Genomic DNA, 26,110 nt, shown 5'->3' on the forward strand with positions numbered 1-26,110 from the left:
TCAACCAGCCCTTGGAATTCTCCTGTGTTTGTTGTAAAAAAGAAATCTGGTAAATGGAGAATGGTGACAGATCTAAGAGCTGTCAACAAAGTAATTCAACCTATGGGCCCACTACAATCTGGAATTCCTTTGCCTTCTCTGTTACCAAAAGGATGGCCTCTTATAGTTATTGATTTGAAAGATTGTTTTTTCACTATACCGTTACAAGAAAAGGATAGAGAAAAATTTGCCTTCACAGTGCCTACTTATAATAATTCTCAGCCTAATAGGAGATATCAGTGGACTGTCCTCCCACAGGGTATGCTCAATAGTCCTACACTGTGCCAATATTTTGTAAGTAAGCCATTGGAAATAATTCGTAAACAATTCCCCAAGTCCATCATTTATCATTACATGGATGACATCTTATTATCTGATTCAAATAAAGATACTTTAGAAAGGATGTTTGAAGAAGTAAAGAAAGTCTTGCCTAGGTGGGGATTACAAATTGCCCCTGAAAAGATTCAAAGAGGAAATTCTATTAATTACCTAGGTTACAGAATAGGGTTAGAGAAAATTAAAACGCAAAAGGCACAAATTAGGAGAGACCGGTTAAAGACTCTTAATGACTTCCAAAGATTGTTAGGAGACATTTCCAGTGTACGACCAGCTGTTGGGATAACACCTGATCTAATAGTTCATTTAAACAAAACCTTAGATGGTGATAAAGATTTGAATAGTCCAAGAGAACTGACAGCTGAAGCAGAAAAGGAACTGACAATGATTGAGGAAAAATTACAGGAGGCACACGTGGATAGGGTGAACCCAAATCTTAGCTGCATCCTAGTCATATTGCCTTCCAGAATTTCTCCTACAGGGATTCTAATGCAGAGGGAAGATATTATTTTAGAGTGGATATTTATACCTAATAAACCAAGTAAAAAATTAAAAACTTATGTGGAAAAGGTCTCTGAATTAATTATAAAAGGTAAGCTGAGACTTCGTCAACTAGCAGGTATAGACCCAGCAGAAATTATAGTGCCTTTTACTACTGAAGAAATAAAAAAGTTATGGGAAGACAATGAACCGTGGCAAAGAGCTTGTGCTAACTTTTTGGGAGAAATTAATAGCAACTATCCCAAAAGTGATAGACTTAATCTCATAAAAAGAACTTCTTGGATTCTTCCTAGAATTGTACGTGATGCTCCAATAACTGGAGCCCGTACGTTCTATACTGATGCAAATAAATCAGGGAAAGCAGGTTACAAGTCAGATGAATTGAGTAAGGTGGAACAAAGCCCTTATAATTCTGTCCAGAAGGCAGAATTATATGCCATTCTTATGGTGCTAAGGGATTTTAAAGAACCTCTTAATATACTTACAGATTCACAATATGCAGAAAGAGTTATCTTGCATATTGAAACCGCTGAATTTATACCAGATGACACAGAGTTGACTTCATTGTTTATCCAGGTACAAGACGTAATCAGGAACAGGCTTTGTCCGATGTACATAACACACATCCGATCCCATACAGGTCTGCCTGGTCCTCTAGCCCAAGGCAATGCTGAGATTGATCAATTATTGATTGGAAATGTGTTGCAGGCCTCGGAATTTCATAAGAAGCATCATGTCAATAGTAAAGGCCTAAAGAAAGAATTTTCCATTACTTGGCAACAAGTTAAGGACATTATAAAGAGATGCCCTACTTGTTCTTTCTATAATCAAACACCGTTGCCTGCAGGGAGTAACCCAAAGGGTACTAAGAGAAATGAAATCTGGCAGATGGATGTGTTCCACTTTATGGAATTTGGTAAATTAAAATATGTACACCACACCATAGACACGTATTCAGGTTTTCAATGGGCTACTGCCCTGAGCTCAGAAAAGGCTGATTCAGTAATCACACATTTATTGGAAGTTATGGCCATCATGGGTATACCTGCGCAAATAAAGACAGATAATGGTCCAGCATATGTATCTAAGAAAATGAAACGCTTTTTTGATTATTATAATATAAAACACATTACAGGTATACCAAATAATCCTACAGGTCAGGCAGTTATAGAAAGATCAAATCGTACTATAAAGGATATGCTGAACAAACAGAAAGGGACTGAAAATACCTCCAGAAATAGATTACATAATGCTTTATTAACCTTGAATTTTCTTAACGCTAATGAGAAAGGAACGACAGCAGCAGAAAGACATTGGATAATGGAAAAGTCTGCTGAACTAAATCAACCGATTTATTTCAAAGATGTGCTGACCTCTCAGTGGAAGCCAGGAGATGTGCTACGTTGGGGAAGGGGTTTTGCTCTTGTTTCCACAGGAGAAGAAAAATTGTGGATACCATCAAAATTAATAAAGTTTCGATTTGAAGAGGAGAAACCTCTTGGAAAGGAGAAATGACAACTCATCCACAATGATGATATTCATACAGGTGGTAAGAAAAACATAGAATGGGGGCAGGGTTCTGTTCTTATCTCCACAGGAAAACACTCATCTTTGAGAAATTCAAGGGACCCTGGATGTTTGGATACTGACAGATGGAAAAATACCTGCCCAATAGGAAATATGAAGACAACTGAATGGATTGTGTAAGTAATATTAAACCATATTTCTAAATTTTTATAAAGCTGGTTTTGAAGTTGGACTTTGGCTCAGTCCCTCTCCAATTCCAAGCCTGTTAGTAAGAGAAAAACCCAGAGTTTCTGGAGTTTCTGTCTCATGTCAAGAGCCATGATATGGGACAGAAAGAAATATGAGTTTAGAAAACATCTTTGCTTTTCTTCATATCTATCATACTTTTCATTGAATATATCTATCATGTCTTTCATTGAATATATATATATGTTTATATATGTCTATATGATTAATGTTTAAGTTTTTCATAATGAACAATGAGTTTTTCCTGAAGTGACATTTGAAGTTTCCAGGAAGAAGATGGGGCCCCATAACAACAACTCCACCTGGTTGATATGACGTCATGATGCTGATAGCGCTACTACAAGACCTGCTTTTGGTACCAGCTGCACAAGACAGTTCCAACTTGGTTAGCTGAAATGGTGCACATCTTATACAACATTTTGGCCAGACCTGCACAAAATACTCAGAGACTATTGGCAATTTTAAAAGACATTGATCTTGAAATTTAACCATCATTTCACTTTCACAGGATCCCCCAGAAAGAACGTCGCCCCCATGACAGCTGGAAGTAATTCTAGAGGACGACGTCCCCTTTCCCAGTAAAACTTGCCCTTGGGTTTAGGGACATCATTTAGGGGTTGATTATAATTAGTACACGATTGAGGGTTGGGGGAGGAATTTTATACGCTCAGGGATCATTTTAAAAAAAAAAAAAAAGAGGGATGATGGGATAATAGATTTGTAATTGTGAGTTACTGTTTTTAGACAAATACATTGGTATAGATTCTTGTATATTGATACAAAGTTAAATTATATTGACTATTGTACGCATGCATGTTTCTACCTCTGTTTAAAACATTTTTTTTATGTATTGACATATATTGTATTGATATATATATATAGTATATATTTACCATATTGCAGTGTACATTTCTACCTCTGATTAAGATACTTATATAATGATTGTGTATTGATATATATTTGCCTACTGCAATGTATATTTGTACATTGTTTATATTTGGAGGTCATTGTCCTCATTTGTTTCACAGTCGTTTATTGTCTTAGTCTTTAAGTTAGATAGATATTGAGAATTATATAGACTAATAGTCATCTAAGTTTGTCATTTATAATAGACTAATCAGGTTCTTTAGATATATAGAGATTATACTCAGTATAGATAGATAATCTTCAACTTCTTCAAAGAGCTGTAGAAAATGGCCTTTAATCTAACTCAGAGTTTTGTGGTAGTGAGACACAATTGCTCCTGGCAACACCACTCTATTCCCGAGAGAATGTTGAGCACCAAAGACACTCCACCTGGAGCCTTTCTTTTTGGCAGAACTGGCGTTTGGGCAAAGAAATGCCCATACCTCAACAACTGACAAAGATACAGAGCATGCATCAATGGATAAAACAGGACTGTCATATCCTGCCAAGACAGGGTAAGATAGTTTTGAAAAGTTGCTTGCCTTAGAAAATGGTATGTCAGTTATGTTAGGCCTTAGCCAAAGTTGGTTGCTTCAACGCTGCTAATGTGACTTTGGGTGATTGCCCAGGTAGCTAGTTGTCTCTGTAATTTGTTGCATGTTTTGGAAGTTGTTCTACTGAACTTCCTAATTACCCAGGTAACATTATTTCCCTTCTCAGATCTTCGATGGGGTTGAAGACTATATAAATGTAGTTACTTTCTCTCATGACTTGGCCAAGTTATTTATTATACAAGACCTAAGCTAGTTAGAATAGGATATTTGTACTTATTGTATATAATTTCATAGTAGGTTTAGAACTCTCTTATTTAAACAAAAGGGGGAGGTGTTGCGGGAGGTCCTCCCACTCCTCCAGCCTATCACCGCTGAGGTACCAGCCCACTGGGGCGTGGTTTCTCTCCCTTTAAAAAAGCGGACACTTCCCTCTTCTCTCTCTCTTCACTTCCTGCTCCGCCTGCGACTAGACTCCTTTCCTGGTTGCGAAGAGGGCTGTTGCCTGGGACAGTGATCTGTAAGTTTTTTCCCCTTTAAATAAATACCACCCTAATAATCATAACCCCGAATTGGTGTGGCATTGTTTGTGACTTACGCCTTCATTTTCTCAATGAGGCGTTCTCATCTTGCTTCCTCTACATCTGGCTGGTGACAGCGTCTCTGCCTTTCCTCTTCCCAGAATGCCATCTGGCTGGTGACAGCATCTCTGCCTTTCCTCTTCCCAGAATGCCATCTGGCTGGTGACAGCGTCTCTGCCTTTCCTCTTCCCAGAATGCCATCTGGCTGGTGACAGCGTCTCTGCCTTTCCTCTTCCCAGAATGCCATCTGGCTGGTGACAGCGTCTCTGCCTTTCCTCTTCCCAGAATGCCATCTGGCTTGTGACAGCGTCTCTGCCTTTCCTCTTCCCAGAATGCCATCTGGCTGGTGACAGCATCTCTGCCTTTCCTCTTCCCAGAATGCCATCTGGCTTGTGACAGCGTCTCTGCCTTTCCTCTTCCCAGAATGCTTTTAGTCTGATTGCTCCGCCTATAGTTCCTACCTGGCTACATTTTATGAAATTTTAATAAAATCAACATTTTATTAAACCAATAAACAATATTATTTTATTAAGTGACAAATCTTTCCTGTGTACAAAAGCATTATCCCACAGCAGTTCCCCTCTTTTTCAAAACAAGACCCTGATCTGATCTCCTTTGTTTGGCTTTTTTTTTCTGATCATTATCCATAACAACTTGTAACCAACACACTAAACAAAGACAAACATCATAATCCATTTTTTGGGGGGGATGTGGGCATAGTTTTCTAGGCTACTTCCTGCTGATTGGGGGTGATAGTAATCTTATGGGGACCCAATGAAAATTTAGAATTATGGCCATGTCCTAACTGGAGTTTTCTGTGAGGCTGGATCCTCTCAGTCAGCAGCCTTGAAATTGTTCTGGATGCAGAACTCAGAAGAAACTGCAACAGAGGTTCTCTGAAATGTTGGATCATCCTGGGCTTTAATTATAATTCTAGAGAAAAAAATATAAAATGGGGGGAGACAGCTCTCAGGAACAGGATTCCTGGAGGCAGGATCACCATTATGGACTGAAGTAGAGGTAAGAGTCAGTGGCTGGCTGTTTTGCTTTTCTGACCTTCAGGTTGAACCCCAATATCTGTCTGGTTTTTTTTTTTAAAAAAAAAACTAATCATGCTACAGTTGTTGTTTTGTTTTGTTTTGCCTTGAGACAGGATTTTTCTGTGTAGCTTTTGACTGTTATATCTGTCTGGTTTTTTTTTTAAACTAATCATGTTACAGCTGTTGTTTTGTTTTGAGACAGGGTTTTTCTGTGTAGCGTTTGACTGTCCTAGAACTCATCCTATGATGTGGGAGGTTCTTCTGCCTATGTGTTGCCTTTATTGGTTAATGAATAAAGAAGCTGGCTTGCCCTGATGGGGCAGAGTAGAGCTAGGCAGGAAAACTATACTGACTGCTGGGAGAAAGAAGGTGGAGTCAGAGAGAAGCCATGTAACCCCACTGGAGACAGATGCTGGAACTTTACCCAGTAAGCCACAGCCTTGTGGCAATACAGAGATGAACTGAAATGGATTAAATTAATATAAGAGTTAGCCAATAAGAAGCAAGAGCTAATGGGCCAAGCAGCAATTTAATTAATACAGTTTCTGTGTGATTATTTTGGGGCTGAGTAGCTGGAAACAAACAAACAGCCTTCTACTATGACTCTGTAGACCAGGCTGGAGCAGGAAGTATTCTTAAGTGCTGAGCTATGTCTCCAGCTCCTCATAGCATTCTTTATCAGCACAACTACGGGAGTATGAATGTGCCAACTGTAGGTTTCATCCCTGGTAGCTTGTCAATTCCAAGGATTATAATAGAATTAATAAGTGTTAAGAAGTAAATTTCTTTTAATATTATAAAATAATAACATTAATATTTTAAATTTTCTTCTCAGTTGGTATTTTGCTCACCTTGTGTTTCCTCTCTCTGTCGTCATTTGCGCGTTCTTTTCTGGTTTCTTTACACTACTCTCAAAAATCTGATGGTGTTTTAGGTCCTCTTTTGACGTGGGGATGTGCACTCTAGTGGCTAAAGATTGCTCTTGGTGTTTTCCTTCATTCATCCTTTCTTGTTGCATCTTACAGTCACCTTTGGTTACCAAGGATACCAGCTCCAGGATGATACAGATGCTGGTTAAGGCAGGACACAATAGCCTGAGGCTGTTCTTGTCAGCCTGATGGATCAACTATCCTTAATTCTGGTGCTATCCCAGGACTTCTAGCTGCTGAAGTAACAGCTTTCCACCTTGTTTGTCTGTTTAACATGGACTTGGTTTTGCTCTTGAGTCTAAAACAGCCCAGCCAACTCTGATCTCATTCTGGCTGTGGGATCCCAGGGTACTTTGAGCTGGCTGGAAGACTAGGTGGAGGAGCAGCAGCTCACAGGCAGGTGAGGAAGATCTGAGGAAGGGTAAAGAGCTGTGGAATCATTTGTTGTGTGTAGAGGTGAGAGCAAGGGGTGACTGTGGTTAGGTAATAAATGATAAACTGGTGGGTTGGGGCTAGTTTCTCAGAGAAGCAAGAATTTTTGTTATGGGTAGTGGAGAAACAGCGTAAATCTGCTTGTTGTTTTTAGGTCTTTTAGGCCTTTTTGACACTTAAAAACATTTGTCTTTTTAATTAACATTTATTAACTACACATAATAATGGATTTCATTATGATATTTTTGTAGATGTATATAATGCGTCTTCTTCCCAGATAGTCTGGCTCTCGTCTGCTTTCCTTTCTTTCTCCCCCCCGCCACCCTCCCAAACAAACCAATGAGTTATCAAGGTTTCATTAAGGTTGGGCAAAAGGCTTTTGAAAGAAAAACAGCACCTTATTAGTGGTCACAGCAATGAAGAAATTTCTCTATCCCCCAACAACCTTTAGTGACTCTCTTGGACCCCTCCCAATTCCTGGACAGGATATTGATCTTATGCAGGTCTCGTGCAGGGAATCAAAGCTGTGAGTTCAAAAGTGCCATGCATGGTGGTTAAATGATAATGGTCCTCAGAGGCTCATATATTTGAATACTTGGTCCCCAGTTGGCTGAACTCTTGGAGAAGGGTTCAGAGATTTGGCCTTGTTGGAGAAAGTATGTCACTAGGTGTGACTTTGAGGTTTCAAAAGACTCATGTGATACCCATTGTGCGCTCTGTCTGTCTCTCTCTGTCTCTCAGTTTCTCTCTGTCTCTCTGTCTCTGTCTCTGTCTCTCTCTCTCTCACACACACACACACACACACACACACACACACACACACACAAATCTGACATACCGGGATGAGAGCTCTCAGTTCTCTCAGTCTGCCACCACAGACTCTGACTCTCTGAGACCATAAACCAAATTAAACACTTTCTTTCAGAAGTTGCCTTGTTATTTGGTGTTTAATCATATTGACAGAAATTTAACTAGGACACATGGCTATGATGGAAAGACATTATTCCTCCAGACTTCACTGCATCCCCAGGCTCTTACAGTTTTTTTTTCACTATGTTCCCTGAGCGTTGGGCAGTGTCGTACAGAGGTACCATTTACGGCTGAACACTTTTATTCTCTGGGCTTTGACCAGTCATGCATCTCTCTCTGCAGCTATTGCTGCCCACTGCAAAAAGAAACTCCCCTGACGAAAGCTGGTAGTGACACAAATATAGGGGATTAAAGACAATTATTTAGAAGGCAATCCAATAGGTAAGTAACAGTAGGAGATTTCCAACCAGGGCCTATGACCTCCAAGGGTCCAAAACCAAGACTTTTGACCAACTGCACGGTACCAGACTTTAGCTCCATCCTGTAGAGGAGAGAAAAGATACAACCAGATTAGTGTTTAAGCACTTAGAAGTAGGTTTCTTTCTAAAAACTCAAGCAATGGCCACAGCAGTATAACAGAAGAGAAGGTAGTAAAAGCAAGAGGCAAGGAGAGCACAGACAGAAGTGAATGAGGTCTTAGCTTCCTAGAACCTTGTGCATAGTGTGCTGACACATGTTGTGTAACCATGTATGACTTTGTGCATGTCTACACAAGGGGGATGAAACTATCAATTATCCGTGTACTTAAATTCAGTTCTTCATTGGTTGTTTGCACTAATCCCATGGTAAGAACCTGAAGTCTGTGCTGTCATTACTTTGACATGAATCTCCATGATTCCATATTGAAAACCAGTAATTTTTGGAAAAACAACAACCTGTTTTGTGTCCGCTACACATATATATTGAACTAACAAAAACGGAGCACCCACTTCCGGGGTTTATGTACACACGGGTCTATTTTACCCCCATTATAAGAAATCTCAAGGCAAGGGTTGTTGGTGTTGATTCAGAGCTTTGGGAACACCGAGGTCAGCATCTCTGAACTTTGTATGTCCTTTCCTTCCTGAGTATCACCTCCTTGGTGTAAGGTGACCGGAGTAATGCGGGAATACTGCTGGAGCTTCTGCCCTTTCGGCTGGGCAAGTGGAGGTTTTCCCTCTACTCTATATGTTCCTCTAATTATTTGTCCTTGGCCACTTTGGTATCAGGTGACCACCATAGCAGAAAGGGAGTTTGGAAGAGATTTGCAAACTCCTCCTTTTTATACCACTTTTGGGGGATCAGAAGTGCTTTGAAAGGGCTGGAGAGAGGGCTCTCAGTTAAGAGACCTGACTGCTCTTCCTGAGGAATCTGGTTCTATTTCCAGCACCCACATGGCGACTCACAGTTGTCTGTAACTCAAGTTCCGGGGGGCCCAACAGCCCCTGTGGTGTGCATCACATCAAGTGGTGCACAGACAGATATACATGCAGGCAAAACATCCAGTTAAGTAAAAAAGGAGAGAGAGATAGAGAGAGAGACAGAGACACAGAGAGAGAGAGACACAGAGAGAGACAGAGACAGAGAGAGACATACAGAGAGACAGAGAGAGAGAGACACAGAGAGAGACAGAGAGACAGAGACAGAGACATACAGAGAGACAGAGACACACAGAGAGAGACAGAGAGAGACAGAGAGAGACAGAGAGAGACAGAGACACAGAGAGAGAGACAGAGAGAGACAGAGAGAGACAGAGACACAGAGACACAGAGAGAGACAGAGATACAGAGAGAGACAGAGACACAGAGAGAGACAGAGACACAGAGAGAGACAGAGAGACAGAGACACACAGAGAGAGACAGAGAGAGAGACAGAGACACAGAGAGAGACAGAGACACAGAGAGAGACAGAGACACAGAGAGAGACAGAGACACAGAGAGAGACAGAGACACACAGAGAGAGACAGAGAGAGACATAGAGAGAGAGAGAGAGAGAGAGAGAGAGAGGTTCTGAAGTCCCTTATGGTGCCCAGTCTTAGAAACCCGATTTCAAATCAGGACACCTTCTTTGAATCTTGGTTTCCAGATGGTCACTCCTCAAAGAAACTGAACAGAGAGGTGATTTCTAACCATCTGGTTTGAAGCATCATGTTTTTGTTTCTTTTTGTTTTAATTTTTCTCTCACTTACCTCCATCAAAATTCCCCATTCTTTCCATCACCCCAGTCTCCCCACCCCTATTTCCCCTCTTCCCCAGATCTACCCCGTTTCCACCTCTCCTCAGACAGGAACAGACCTCCCAGGGACAACATCTACCACACACGGCACAACGAGCTCCTGTGAGACCAGGCACATGCCATCACATCAAGGCTGGACAAGGCACCCAGTAGTAAGAAAAGGGTCCCACAGATAGGCAAAGGAGTCAGAGACAGCTCTTGCTCCCACTGTTAGGAGCCCACAAGAATACTGAGCTAGTTAATCATAACTATTTGCATACTCCCTGATCTCTGCAAACTCTCACTAGTCCCAGTTAGTTGGTCCTGTGGGTTGTGTCCTGTTGGTGTCCCTGATCCCTTTGGTTCCTCCACTCCTTCCTTCCCCTCCTTTACAGGACCCCAAAGTTCCTCCTAAGGTTTGCCTGTGGAACTCTGAATCGGCTTCTATTCCCATCAATGAAGTTAACATGATTTTCACAGGCTGAAAAGATTTCACAAATGAAAACATACTATGAAGGTATTTTATTTTTACTTTAAAAAAGATTTTAAAAGCTATTACTTTATATGAGTGCTTTGCCTGCATATATGTATATATAACGTGTGGCTACCTATGTCAGAAAAGAGTTTATGTCCTCTAGAACTGGAGTTACAGTCACCTGTGAGCCACCATATTGGTGCTGGCAACTTGACCTGGATCCTCAAAAGTGCCCTCACCCTCTGAGGCAGCTCTCCAGCCATACAAATGTTTTATAAACTGTAAAGTTCTCTACATATGAAGGTGACCTTATGCTCTGAGGCAGCTCTTCAGCCCATAAAGATGTTTTATAAACTGTAAATTTCTCTTCATGTGAAGGTGTACCTCTACTGTGAGAATTTGTTACTCATGGATCACACACTGTGGTTGCTACCTGCAGTGTGTGTGTGTGTGTGTGTGTGGTATGTAACGGCATAAACGAATGCAGACAGATTGTAAAAAAATATATATAGCTTTAATGGAGAAATAGACTTACAGAACCACCGTTCCTGTGGAGACCAGGAAAGCAGAAGCAAGCACTGCGAGCCAGATTTATAGGCAAACATTAGCCCGAGGCGAACACGCCCCCTAAGGGGCGGGACTTATCCCTACAGTGGTATGCATTCACATTTAAGCAAACTAATGTTCTGGTCAGGGTGGTGCACATCTGTCATCTTGGCAGTGTGGAGGCTGAATCAAAAGCATCTCAACTTTGAACCAGAGAGATGCTCAGTCCATATAGCACTTGCTTTGCGATCATGAGGGTCTGAGTTTAATGCCCAGACCCATGTGAAAATCCTGGCCTGGTGACTAGCGCTTGTAATCTAAGCATCTTGGCATCAGAGAGGAATCTGTCTGCGCCCCTAGGCCAGTGATTCTGGCCTATGCATTAGGCCAGACCAGCACAAGAATGTTGCAAAGGGACCCAAAGTAGATGGCTCACAACTAACAGCCAGGTTAACTTTCAAGTTCTATATATATGGGCTGTACGCATGCATACACAAACACATGCACATACATACACACATGCACGCACATACATACACACATGCACGCACACATGCACATACATACATATACACACATGCACACACATACATATACACACATGCATACACACAATACATATACACACATGCACACACATACATATACACACATGCATACACACAATACATATACACACATGCACACACACATACATACACACATGCATACACACAATACATATACACACATGCACACACATACATGTACACACACATGTTCACATATACATACACACACAAGTTTGAGGCTAGCATGGGATATATACTGAGACCCTGTTTTGAACCAATAAACATAAAACAAGCAGGAGAAAGGAAAAAAAAAAAGAAACGAATCAGTGCCAGGAACACACAGAAAATATTTTATTAACTTCCAGATGGAGAAAGAGTAGAGTAAAAAACCAATTCAATAAAAATCCATGACTCTCCGCAGAGAGCCCACCCTGGCATTCACGGCGCCCCAGTCGTGGTAGCGCCTGTACTCCCCGGGCCTCAGCAGGTACTGCCGCCCCCGGTAGTTGGGCATCTCATAGAGGACCCAGCAGCCCTCCAGCACGTTGAGGGAGTGGATCTCATTGAGGTGGGATCGGTCCTGGAGAGAGGGACAGTCCTCAGTGAACTCTACCATCTGGCCTCTGTAGTCTTCCCTCTCGTACAGTCTGATCCTGTGAGAACCGGCCTGGCAGGCCCAGAGACAGAGACCAGCAGTGATGAACAGTTCTAAAGCCTTAGGATGGCCTCACTTGCCTGAGCTATTTGAAACAGATGATGGACACATTAAGTAACTTGGGCTCCTTATAAACTTGTCACAATGCGGCCAGATTCGGTGATGTTCTAAGGTCAGAAAGTTATGAGCGAATGGAAGGAAAAGGAGATGGGAATGAGTTCAGACACTACCAGGGTGGGACCACCTCCTGCACTGTCCACCTCCTGTGCGGCACACCGTAAAGCAAGCGCCACAGACACTTCCAGGGTGGGACCACCTCCCGCACCGTAAAGCAAGCCTCACAGCGAAATCCTGGCTTTAACAGCTTGTTGTTGAGGTTTGTCATTCGAGGGGCCTGTTTTTATACTCGAATACGTAAAGATATTAAATATCTAAAGCCTCAGATGCTCAGATAATAATTTATAGACACAATGAGGAACAAAGTGGGGATAGAAAATCACTAAACCCAAGGGCCAATCATTCATAAATGACAGCCTCTTGAAACACACAGAAATCCTTGGCGCAGCTGGAAAGCGTCTGTGTTGGTCTGGGTCGAGGGAAAGTCCTCTGACTGATGGAGGAAACCCCAGAGACACAGAGGGTACAGAAAGAGGAAAGAGGGTTTGAATATATTACTTCTGTGTTCAGTAACCACCGTGTAGTACAAGCACAATTTAATCTTTCTATCGTTCCGTCCCAAATGATCACAAGTCAGGCGCAGATTTCATACATCCCCCATGCTGCCAATGCTGTCCTACTGCGCAAATACTTATGGGCCAATTTGTAACTAGGTAACACTTCGCTCTTCGGTGTCTGTGTGTTGGAGAGTGGGGCTATGAACTAATCCGTTCTGGCTTTTATGGATTTTTTTTTAACCTAAAGACTCAGTCCCCCCCCCCCCCCAAAAAAAAGACTCAGCCCTACATCTAGCCTAAAATTAGGGTACTCAGTTTTGATCAGAATATAGACTCACGTGGGGGATGAGGCGGCAGGAGCGGACAGAGTCGCTGAGGCCCATCCACTGCTGGTAGTCAGGGTAGTCCCCGCGCCTCAGGAAGTACTGGCAACCTGCGAAGTTGGGCTGCTCATAGAGCATCCAGCAGCCACTGTCCACGCGCACAGAGTTGCAGCGGCTGAAGTAGGGCTGCAGGTTGGAGTGGTCGCTGCTGCACTCATAGTGGCGGCCCTGGAAGCCGCGGTCCTCATAGAAGGTGATCTGGAAGGCAAGGCAAGGCTCAGAGGTCTGTTGTGGCATGGACCCGAGGGCTGGTCCCTCTCCAGGCCCTGAGTGCCCTGGGCTCACCTTCCCCATGGCTGGTGTTGGCGGTTGGGATGTGATGGTGCTGTTGGGTGTGTAGGGCTGGGAGCAGGGTCTATATAGCAGGAGGTCTGCTGTGTTGGCAGGAACAACACAATAGGGCTTCGCAGGGGGCAGGGCACTCTCATGTTCTCCTCTCTTCTCTTTGCTGCCGTAGCCCACGGGACTCATTGTGGGTTCCGGTCCTATTCACTCGGGAGCGTTCGGGTTGCTATCGCTAGCTGATGCTGTTGAGATGGTTTTAAAAAAAGTAATTTGGCACATTGTGTGTTTAATAATAGAAGCAGGGCTTCAGCCATTTCAAAGACCACACTCTTCTTTGTATAGTTAGACAAAAAAAAAAAAAAAAAATAGTCGGGAGCAGAGCGTATCTTAATGTGGTAAATCTAATTGTGTAAGACCTGCTATACTTACTGCTTGTGGATGCCCAACCCCCAACGTGGATTAATAGGACAGCTGAAGGTTGAAAATTTCAAGTCCTTTGGAGACTTTTAGAATTAAAGGTTGTAAGAAAGAAATTGGAACAATTTTACCAAGGGAATTGCCAGAATTTCACACTTTCACCGTGAAAAACCAAAGCAAACCAAAATGCCAAACAAGCAAACACTGTCTCCAGTATTGTTTGTGACTTTGTTGCACCCTGGAGGAAAAGTAGAACATTTTAGCAATGTGTGGTCTGCAACTGAAAAGGAAAGTAGTTTTATTTGTTTAACTTTAGAGATAAAAAGAAAAATTTGAGTCTGAGGAAGTGAGAAAACCAAATCCAGCTAAACACAAAACTCATCAGACCTTAGACTCGATGGTACACAGCTGTGGCGGGATCTTGGCTATGCCTTTGTTCTGTGGGAGAGAGAGGGTAAACAGAGAAAAGGACTTAGAGGAGCCAGGGCTGGAATGTCGCGGGAAGCAGGACTCTAGGAAGACGTTCCTGGGGATTTACTGGCTTGGAGAAGTCAGATGGGGCAGAGGGAGCAGCGGAGTGGAAGATGCTGCTGCCTAGTTCCTTTCATGCCCACAGAATCGCTCACACTTCTTTCGCCCACAGAAGCACTTGGCCTTGCCTTTGGCTCAGTCAGCTGGTGATTAGGAACTGAAGCCCCAGCTATGTGCAATATGTTGATTTCAGTTATTATTTTCTTGTTTCTGGCTTTCTGATCACACATAGACACATGCTACAAACTCGTCTAGAAAACTGAGAATAGGTAGGCAGGGTATCTCACACAGATAGTCATTACGATTGGAACGTTTTCAATAATAAAACGCAAATTGAGAGCAGTGTTACATTTGTTGGAGTTGTTTCTGAGTCTTGGGCTCTGGGTGGGGGGAGGTGTTGACTGGCAAAAACCGTAAAGTAGGAGAAAACTATTACTCAGAGTACCGAAGAGTTTGGATGGGATGGATTAGGGAGGAAGGAGCACAAGGGGACATGAATGTACATGGGGTGTGTGTAAAATCACTGCTTTTGTTGATATAAAATTTTATGTAGAGCACATCTTCAGGGCCCAAACAAGGAGATTTTATTGATCATTGTGGAGGCTTTATTTTAACCCCGGACTGAACAGACAAGGGCAACACCCCAGACTTCTTATAGACAAGAAAAGCTAATGGGTGGGCCAAGCTGGGACTCTGTTTAAATGCTTACAGGAAGTTCCATGAGTGACAAGGTTATATAGGACTCAATGCCTGCGTGTTGTTGAACACAGTGTGAGTGAGCATGTGTCAGGTGTGAGCCTGCGTGCTGTGTGTGAGGTGAGCATGTGTCAGGTGTGAGCCTGCGTGCTGTGTGTGAGGGGAGCATGTGTCAGGTGTGAGCCTGGGTGCTGTGTGTGAGGTGGGCATGTGTCAGGTGTGAGCCTGCGTGCTGTGTGTGAGGTAAGCACGTGTCAGGTGTGAGCCTCCGTGCTGTGTGTGAGGTGGGCATGTGTCAGGTGTGAGCCTGCGTGCTGTGTGTGAGCATGTGTCAGGTGTGAGCCTGCGTGCTGTGTGTGAGGTGAGTATGTGCCAGGTGTGAGCCTGGGTGTTGTTGAACAGTGTGTGAGTGAGCATGTGTCAGGTGTGAGCCTGCGTGCTGTGTGTGAGGGGAGCATGTGTCAGGTGTGAGCCTGCGTGCTGTGTGTGAGGTGAGCATGTGTCAGGTGTGAGCCTGCGTGCTGTGTGTGAGGGGAGCATGTGTCAGGTGTGAGCCTGGGTGCTGTGTGTGAGGTGGGCATGTGTCAGGTGTGAGCCTGCGTGTTGTGTGTGAGGTGAGCTTGTGTCAGGTGTGAGCCTGCGTGTTGTGTGTGAGGTGAGCATGTGTCAGGTGTGAGCCTGTGTGTTGTTGAACAGTGTGTGAGCATGTGTCAGGTGTGAGCCTGCGTGCAGTGTGTGAGGTGAACATGTGTCAGGTGTGGCGTGACTGGGCTGCCACTGAAGGGGAAGCTGGAGGTGAGTATGTATCGTGGGCTCAGGAGCCGTCTAATCCCGGAAGCGACCCACAATCAACCCTAGCTCTCTAAGCGATGGTGGAAGACAGCATCCCAAGCAGGACAATCTGCAGTTCGCGCAGTCGCCAGTCCACAGGCAGAAGGATGCAAAAACAGCTCTTCTGAGAGATTAACATATTTCATCCGTCTGAGTCTTGCTTCACTGGGGTGGAGAGAAAAATGTGATGTTCATCCTTTTGTGAGGCTTCTTTCTCCCATTTTTTCAGGCTCCACGATGCTAGGGTATTTTCCTGGGAAAAGAGGACACATAGGAGATTACTGTGGAGTCTGTGGATTGGGAGTTTCCCTGGAGGTGAGAACTGGTCCCTTGAGGGCTGTGGAAGCCGATGTACTTTGGTGTGGCATTTAGAGGAATGTTCTAATGTTTTGAATCGGTCCATAATTTTTCTTTAGTTTTATTTTTCAAGACAGGCTTTCTCTGTGTAATAGCCCTGACTGTGTTGGAACTCATTCTGTAGACCAGGCTGTCCTCAGACTCTCAGAGATCCTCCTGCCTCTGCTTTCTTAGCGCTGGGACTAAAGGTATATGCCACCACTGTCTGGTTTATACTTTTTATAATTTTATATTTTTTACGCATTCTTTTTGTCGTTGTTTTGTTTAGAGTCAAGGGTTTCTTTTATTTATTTAACTTTGTTCTCTTGTGTGATACATCCCGACAACAGTTTCCTCTCCCTCCACTTTCCTCAGTCCCCCCCCTTCCTTCTCCCCCTGTTCCACTTGTCATCCTCCATTTCTCTTCAGAAAAGAACAGGCCTCCCAGAGATATCAATGGAAAACAGCACAACAAGTTACAATAAGACTAGGCACAAACCCTCGGATCAAGGCTGGAGGAACCAACTCAGTAGGAGGAAAGGGTCCCACAGGAAAGCAAGAGTCAGAGACACGCCCACTCCCAGTGTTGGAAGTCCCACAAGAATATCAAGCTACACAATCATAATATATGTGCAGAGAATCTAAGTCAGACATATTCAGGTCCATGGTGGGCACTTCAGTCTCTGTGAGCCCCTGTGAGTCTGGCTTAGTTGATTCTATGGTCTTTGTTTTCCTGGTGACCTTGACCCCTCTGGCTCCTACAGTCCTTGGTCACCTTGTCTGTGGGATTCTGCCTAACGTTTGGCTGTGGGTCTCTGCATCTGTTTCCATTACTGCTGGATGAAGCCTCCAAGGACAATCGGATGAGACACCCGGTGTCTTCTGGCTGGAACGGCCTGCACTTACACGTGTGCCCCTTCCATAAACAGTTTGTTTCCTCGCTTTGCATGGCATTTCATCTTAAACGCGGTAGTTCACTTGGACACCGTCCTTCCTGTGTGCCACCGTCACCATCAACTCTGTTCTGCCATTCTTATGCTCAGACCTTCTGCCGAGATGTGTGATTCACCAGGAGAGCCATCATTTGGCTATGACGGTCACGGGAGCCTGGCTTCTCGGGGCTGATTGCTCTCTTGGAACTGGAAAGAAGTGGCAAGCTCATTGTAACTTGGTGTGAGAAAAAATGGGACATTTAAAAAGCACTTGAGGGGGACTTGTTCGGGGGAGGGGGAGGGAAATGGAAAGCGGTTAAGGGGAGGAGGCAAAAATCCTTAATAAATAAATAAATAAATTAAAAAAAAGCACTTGGATGACTTCTGAAGTTTATTCCTTCAAAGGGTGATATGTGAACCTAAATACCATTAGCACAAGGAGCCCAGGCTGTACTGAGTCATTGATAAAGTTTATTTCTGAACAACAGAGGAGGATTGGGAGATACTCTGCCTGGATCCCACTGGTTTGGAGATGGGAATAGAGGAGCCGATAGGTAGGGGTTGGAGGGACAAAGAGGGAGTGGGGAAGAGCAAAGTGGCAGCGGTGGGGGAGAGAATGGCTCCACTTTCTTGTTCCCTGTCCTCCAGGCAGATGGTGAAGGCAGGATGTGTTGGGTCTAAAATGCAATCTTCTGGTTTCTCTCTTGTCCCTGGAGCAAGGACAAAGTATTTCCTAACTCTCTGGAAACTGTTCCTAGTTGGGATGTTTCTCTAGACTGGAAAACAAGAAAGTGCCAAAGAAATGGATAAAGAAGTGTTACACAGGGCTGGAGAGATGGCTCAGTGGTTAAGAGCATTGCCTGCTCTTCCAAAGGTCCTGAGTTCAATTCCCAGCAACCACATGGTGGCTCACAACCATCTGTAATGAGGTCTGGTGCCCTGTTCTGGCCTTTAGGCATACACAGACAGAATATTGTATATATAATAAATAAATAAAAATAAAAAAAAGAAGTGTTACACAAGTACTTTGTGCTCAGCAAACACTTTCCAAATCCAAAATGCTAAGGATAATATAAAACACACAGCAGCAGAAATATGCAAGTAATTATGACTCTGTTTTCCCTAGAACTTTGTCATGGGATGATTCTGAAAGTACACTGGAATTTAAAGTACCCAAATAAAAGTATATATTACTTGGTATTTGACATTTGTTTGTTTGTTGTGAGGGTATCAATGTATAACCCAGGCTTGCCTGGAACTCACTACGCAGTCCAGGATGGCTTCAAACCTGCTGTGATTCTCTTGCCTCAGATGGCAGGGTTATGGGATTATAGTGGTGCCACCATATCCAGATCTAGTAATTTACTTAAAAAGGTGAGCACATCTTACCATTTGAAAGAGTATTTAGCAGTATTTCTATATCTAACTCTGGTAGTAGAGAGGTTTTTTAGTTTTTCAATCCCCAACACTACATATAGCAATCCCATGATAGGTGATCAATAAACAGTAAAGATTCTATCTCAATAGCTAATCACTGGACAGTCCATAGAAATAAAATTAAAAAGCAATAAACAACTTTCACTATGAACAGTCAATCTCCTTCTGGATCTCTACTCTCCTGAAATTATGGCATATCAACATAAGAGTTCATGTATAATGATATGTTTGTACCTTTGTGTATAAAAGCCCAATAACCAATTGAGAAAAGATGTAGGAATTTAGGAAACCTCCAAACAATGTACATCACTAAGCTGTAAAACAGAATAAGATATTGACCTAAATACAACTCCATATTGTATCACATTTTAAACACAACACACAACCCTACGCAGTGATACACACCTGCAAGCTGAAGTTAGAAAGGCTGAGATCTCGTTCGGGCTGGCATGAGCAACATAGTGAGATCCCCTCTTGTAAACAAACAAACATTGTAAATGAATATGTATTATCTGATTTCAGCTCTGTGAATAAGGTAAGAATTCCCCAGAAGGGTGCCCACCAAGCGTAAACAGGGGTCATCTTTTTACTTCTCTGTTGATAGAATTTGTGAAGTGTGAAGGCTCTGAGTGGCTCTGCTGGTTAGCTTTAATGGCTGTGGTTTAATAAGAAATCTTCTTCACAGTCTCATGAATGTGCACACTTGGTCCCTACAGAACAGATTAGGGAAAGTATTGGTCACTGGGGCTGGGCTTTGAGAGTTTGCACACTTGGCCCTGCTCCGGTTTGCTCCCTTTGCTTGTGTTTGCAGATGAAGATACGCTCTCTCAGCTCTCCGCTCTGGCCTGCTGCTACGCCAGGCTGCCACTATGGATTCCCCCTCTGCAACTATAAACTTACGAGTTCTTTCTTTAATTAATTGCCTTCGACCACACTGTCTTACCACAGGGATAGCAAAGTACCTAATACAGTCAAAACAGAATGAGTTGTGAAGAGTCTCTCTCTCGTGAACAAAACAGGGCTTCTCTGTATAGTCCTGGCTGTCCTGGAACTCACTCTGTAGACCAGGCTGGCCTCCAATTCTGAGATCCACCTACCTCTGCCTGCTGGATTAAAGGAATGCACCACCCCCACCCAGCAGGAGGAGAGTCTTAACGGAGGAGGATTGTTTAGCTTGGGTGGCACTGGGAGTGGTTTCAGAAAGAAGGGAGTTTTAGCACTACAAGGATGGCTGCAGTCCTAGCCGTAGGTAGGTAATACTGCCCTCGCTCGACAGTAAACAAAATTCCCTAAAGAGTCTGGAAAAGCTGTTTGTCAAATAAGACTCCAACCGCTTCCAGGATTAAAAGAAAACTTTGACTATATTGTTCTTTGGTGTCCTCGGCTAACTGCCTTCTCTCTAGTAGTTACAGTGGTGTGTGCCTTTAATTTGATCTGCCCTTCTTTTCTCAGGCAGGTATACCCTCCTCCATCAGGTATACCTTCCCCCACCAGATACAAAGCCCTATCACTGAGGTACATATATACATCCCAGCCATCTAAGACGTGTTTAAACTTACACAATTTAAAAGTTCTTGAACACCTTAACTTCCCCATTCTCATCAACCTTTAAACAGGGAGCATTTACAGGCGGGTGGATTCACACACAATGAAAGAATAGCAGAAGTCAGGGTATGCCAACAATACAGACTAAATACTTTATTAGGTTCCAAAATGAGAAAATGGTAGTGTTAACCTATTTCAGTATAAATCTACCACCCTCCGCAAAGAGCCTGCCTTAGCATCTACGGCGCCCCAGTCGTTGAAGCGCCGGTACTCTTGAGGTCTGAGCAGATACTGCCGGCCTCGGTAGTTGGGCATCTCGTAGAGGACCCAGCAGCCTTCCAGCACGTGCAGAGAGCGCACCTCACTGAGGTGGAAGCGGTCCTGGATGCAGGCGCAATCCTCACTCAGCTCCATCATGAGGCCTTTGTGGTCTTCTCTCTCATACAGCCGCATTCTGTGGGAGCCTGTCTGCTTGGGGCACAGAAAGATTAGAGAAAGACCATGGAGTCTCTTCCAGAACTCACCCAAGCAAACAGCGGGAGAGATTGGCTAGCTGAGACAGGAGGCTGTTGGTGTAAAATCGGGGCCTCTGAGATTCAGGAGAACCATGTACTGACAGACCAGCTGGCATCACAAGCTCCTACATACCCAGTTTCTGTTTTTCATCTAGGAAGTGGAATTTTTAAGATATTGAATCCAGATTTGAGCCAAAAATTCAAATATCTTAACTTCCAATTCCCTGTGTTTGTTCTAAGCTGTATGTTGGAGGAAATATAAATAATGTATATTGATTAGTAGTTTTTTAGTTTTACATATGTTTATATATGTGTGTGTGTGTGTGTCCATCATTAAAATAAGATGTTTTTACTTCATTTTTTGGTTTTTGAGAATTTCATACATTAGTACAACTTACTTTGTTCCCAAAAGTCCCATTTCCCCTATTCTGCAATTCCCCGACTGACTTCAAACTCAATATCCTTCAACCTTGCTTCCTGGATGCTAGGATTACAGGTTATCCCTGTGCCTGGCTAAAGTAGAGTTCGGAAAAATCAAAGTCCTCTGTGGAGAGTTAATTTACATACCCACTTAACCGAGGAGTTAGCTGACTTTCAAAACTAAGGAAATTCCAGAGTTGGTTTCTGCTTTACACGGTGTTTGATCACTGGATTTTTCCATGTTTGCTACCCCCCAGTAAAGTGTAATTACCTCTCTTATCAGAAATTCCTTTGTAGATAAAAATCAGTCTGATGGGTATAATGCCTTCTTGTGACTAACCAAAGTTTCATTTACAAATTTTGTTTTATATTCCAGCATAAGACTGCATTCATTGAGACAACTTTTGATTAACCTAATGGTAACAATGATAAAGTGGATTATTTTTTCTGCATAAATTCTTTCTTACAATTCTGTCTTCCTGCCTGTGTCCCTGTGAATGTAGGCAGGAACTTAAAGCCCACTTAACCCTTAGGTACTTTTACAGAAAAAAACCTTTCTGGACCCCACATCAGTAAAACCGCGAAGACCCTTGGGAAGCAAGAAATAAAGAAAGGAAGTCAAACAGGACTCACGCGGGGGATGAGGCGGCAGGAGCTGACAGAGTCGCTGAGGCCCATCCACTGCTGGTAGTCAGGGTAGTCCCCGCGCCTCAGGAAGTACTGGTGGCCCTGGTAGTTGGGGCGCTCATAGAGCATCCAGCAGCCACTGTCCACCCGGATGGAGTTGCAGCGGCTGAAGTAGGGCTGCAGGTTGGGGCAGTCGGTGCTGCATTCATAGCAGCGGCCCTGGAAGCCGCGGTCCTCGTAGAAGGTGATCTGTAAAGGAAGAGCAGTTCTGGATGAGAGAATTTTCTCCTTGTGTTAAGGCCGGTCCCTCTGACATTTTGTTTAGTTTGCATTCTGCTCACCTTCCCCATGGCTGACTGACCGTGGTGAGCTCAGTGTCGAGCCAGAGAGCGGCGGGTCTATATAGCAGGAGGGCTGCTGCGTTAGCGGAACAGCACAAAAGGGGCCCCCGGGGCTGAGGGGGTTTAACATGCTGCATTCAGGGGCCGTGATTGTAGATTCGCCTGGTTCTCTGGAGTGTTCCAGTGCTGCCCTGGATGAGCTGCTGGGGGTTGTTTTATTTGGATTCTTACTGTTTTTTAAACTTATCAGCAAGTCAGCCTGAACTTTTGACCTGAAGTCCATGTCCCGACATTTTGATTTCATGATACTTGGTAAGTCTGGGAGAAACCTGTGCCTTTGTAGAAGCACCCCCTGAGCTGAGAAGACGGGAATTCTGGAGATGTTGACTTGTCTCTCAGTATGACAGATTTGCCAACTTTATTTCTCCTTCCCACTTCATTTCTTTACAGGATTTGCTGGTTCAGACAGGACACAAATCTAGATTCTGATCTTTGTTCTTCTCCACGTGTTGAACGGATGCTCAGGACCTAACCACTAGCTCCCCTTTGGTGAGGGTACTCTGTGTGACTCAGAATCAGCCCCCTGTAACTCAGCTTGTGGTAAGAACAAAGGGAAAGGAGCCTATAGCCCTAAGATCCAAGACTGACAAGGATGTCTGAATTGCTTTCTCATTTCCAAGGCCAGGGAAAGTCCTAGAATTTCCTATGGAAGAGTGAGATTTGAACCCAGGCTGCAAGGAAGGACACCACAAATCACACCTCATAGAAGAAGTTGTCTGGTCGGAGATTGAATGATGAGAGGGAAAGAAGAGAACGAAGCAAAGCAAACACATGAGGAGGAAGGAAGGGCATCCTCTATCATTCGGCAACTGCGGCACCTCTACCCAGGACCCGTTATTCGCCTATTAAATAAGTACCCTCAGATAAGATTACTCAGAGTGATTTTGTCCACACAAGGACAAATCTAAAGCCAACATGCCACCCACAGCATGCTGGACACCACCTTTCTCAGCCCAAAGGACCAACCACTTCTTTCAAATACTTTCTAGCAGTTTTGTGAATCAAATATTATGTCTCATGGATGCTAGACAGAGTTCTGCTAATGAACTAACACACAGACACACACACGCACACACACACCACACACACACACACATACACACACACACACACACACACACACACACACACACACCACACTACCCCTGCATCCCAGTACAATGACATCTTTATTTACAGAGTTGTCTTTGCTCTAGCATCCCTCCACATGGGAAAGGGTTGACAATTTAGCCAGGGATACAAATCCGCCCTGATCTCTGAAGTCCAATCTACAGTCTTCCTCCCCACCACAACACAGGGTCCCACGATGTAGCCTACAAGCCTTGAACATACTGCAATCCTCCTGTCTCAGACACCTTGGTGCTGTGATTATAGATGTGCAATGCCAAATCCGAGCTTCCCCCCACTTTCCTCTCTCCTTTCCCCTCCATCTCTGACTCTTTCTGTGTGCAGCAGTGGTGAGGATTGAACCCAAGGCCTTATTCACACTAGGTTAGTGCTATCCCACTGAGATTTTCCACACAGACCTCCACTTTTTTCGAGCTTCCTCAAACCACACAACCAAGGCACACATCTTAGCCACAACGTTTCTATTGTTGGCTCTCTGAAAGCTACCTTATTTCCTCAGTGCGTGTGTTCTCCCTGCAAGCAGCAAGTTGTAAACTTAACTGGTTACAGGCAGGCAGTTGAGCTAACAGACGTTAGCATTCCTGAAGGAGGTTGTGTATATAATGCTTTTGGCACACTACTTGAAGCAAATGAACACTGGTAATACTAGTGACATTGTCAATAGTGTCGCAGAGGCATCATTAAGGGTGTCAGCCTATTAACTGACCAAAGGTGTTCAGTGTTCTCAAAGGTTTCTGAAATCTATACTTCCATAGAGTTATTTTGTGGTTGAAAGGGATGAGACTCGGAAAAGACATTAAAAATCTTGGAGGGGACTGGAGAGATGGCTCAGCAGTTACGAGCACTGACCGCTGATTCAATTCTCCTTCCTTCTGAATAAAATTCCCTTCAGTAGGCAGGCGTACCATGTTTTCTTCTTCCACTCACCTGCTGAAGCGCACTTAAGCCGCCTCCATACCTTGACTATTTGTTTCTTCTTCTCTCTACATAGCCCTGCTTCCTGGAACTGGTTCAATCCCTAGCACTTACATAGCAGTCACAACTGTCTGTAACTCTAGTTACAGGGGATCCAACGCCCTCACACAGACATAAACGCAAGGACATATACACCTAAAAAAACACAAATGCACATAAAAAATAAAAAGGAAACATCTTTGTCTTAGTCAGGGTTTTTGGTTTTAATTGCTGTGAAGAGACAATATGACCACAGCAACTCTTATAAATGAAAACATTTCATCGAGGGGGCTCTCTTACAGTTTGAGAGGTTCAGTTCATATCATGATGGTGGGGAGCATGGTGGCAAGCAGGCAAACTTGGTGCTGGAGCTGAGAGTCCTACATCTTGACTCAGAAGCAACAGGAAGTCAACTGACTGTCATACTGAGGGAAGCTTGAGCAAAAGAGACATCAGTGCCCACCCCCACAGGGACACACTTCCTCCAACAAGGCCACACCTCCTCACAGTGCCACTCCCTTTGAGGGCCATTTTCCACCAAGCCACCATAATCATAGAAAAGAAATAAGAAAGGAAGGAAAGAAGAAGGAAAAGGAATCCCGTCTCAGGGTCTGGGAGTGGTAGTGAATGCTTTTAATCCCAGAACTGGGCAGAGACAGGTGGATCTCTGTGAGTGAGTTCAAGACCAACCTGCTCTAAATAACGAGTTCCAGGAACCAGGGCTATGTAGAGAGAAGAAGGAATGAATAGCCAAGGTATGGAGGCAGCTTAAGTGCGCTTCAGCAGGTGAGTGGATGAAGAAAACATGGTAACGTCTGTCTACTTAAGGGAATTTTATTCAGAAGGAAGGAAGAGTGAAATGATGTTGCTTGAAATGGATGAAACCAGAGATCATCATACTAAGTAAATTCAGCCAGACTCACGAAAGTGAAAATCACATGCTTTTCTCTCATATGTGAACATTTCATTATAAAATTGTGAGATGGTAGCATAAGGGTTTAGGCTTAGCTGGGGTGGGTAGGAGGGATAAGGTCATGGACAAACATGATCTAAATGCAATGATACAATACTGTACAGGTGTGAAAAATGTCACAGTGTGTTGTGAGATTCCCCTTTGTATGTTCTGATTATGCTTATTGCCATTGGTTAATAAAGAAGCTGCTTTTGGCTAATGACTTAACAGACTAAAGACAGAGAGAGATTCAAATTGAATGTAGAAAGAGAGAGAGTTGGTGGAGCCAGGGAGACACCATGTAGCTGCAAAAGGAGATAGATGCCTGAAACATTACTGGTAAACCATGAGCCTTGTGGTAAAATATAAAATAATAGGAATGGGTTAAATTAAGTTGTAAGAGTTACTTAATAAGAAGCATAAGCTTTTGGCCAAGCAGTATTGTAATTAATATAGTTTCTGTGTAATTATTTTAGGTCTGGGCAGCTGGGAAATAAATGAGCAGCCTCTGCCTACAACAATGAAATCTATCCTGTGGTATACTAACTAAAATTACTAACAATAAATAAAATAACAGAAATCATAACTTCATATTTAATAAGCCTTCTTTTTGCTTAAAATTTGTTCACTAAAAATTCTTTTAATGCATAGTCTTTCCACATAACCCA

The 26,110-nt window shown here is 43.5% G+C and overlaps 2 protein-coding genes across 4 annotated transcripts; both read right to left on the bottom strand.

Moving 5' to 3' along the window:
• Window positions 1-12,117: 12,117 nt before the first annotated feature.
• On the bottom strand, window positions 12,118-13,729 carry LOC121433461 (gamma-crystallin D). Its single transcript, XM_041631888.1, has 3 exons — window positions 13,721-13,729; window positions 13,391-13,633; window positions 12,118-12,390 (listed from the first exon to the last, which is right to left on the bottom strand). Exons 1-3 carry the CDS (start codon window positions 13,727-13,729, stop codon window positions 12,118-12,120), a joined length of 525 nt encoding a protein of 174 aa, XP_041487822.1.
• Window positions 13,730-20,640: 6,911 nt separating this feature from the next.
• Window positions 20,641-22,357, bottom strand: LOC121433457 (gamma-crystallin C). Of its 3 annotated transcripts, none has more exons than XM_041631882.1 (3): window positions 22,349-22,357; window positions 22,014-22,256; window positions 20,641-20,913 (listed from the first exon to the last, which is right to left on the bottom strand). In XM_041631882.1, the coding sequence occupies exons 1-3, from the start codon at window positions 22,355-22,357 to the stop codon at window positions 20,641-20,643; spliced, it is 525 nt and encodes a 174-aa protein (XP_041487816.1). The 3 variants fall into 3 exon arrangements, with proteins under 3 accessions (XP_041487816.1, XP_041487817.1, XP_041487818.1); XM_041631883.1 differs by having other exon boundaries at window positions 20,641-20,916; XM_041631884.1 differs by having other exon boundaries at window positions 20,641-20,909; window positions 22,010-22,256.
• Window positions 22,358-26,110: the final 3,753 nt, after the last annotated feature.

Source organism: Microtus oregoni, unplaced genomic scaffold, assembly GCF_018167655.1.
Source record: "Microtus oregoni isolate MIOR12 unplaced genomic scaffold, Mior012 000038F_ref0000394, whole genome shotgun sequence".
Taxonomy (NCBI): Eukaryota; Metazoa; Chordata; class Mammalia; order Rodentia; family Cricetidae; genus Microtus; species Microtus oregoni.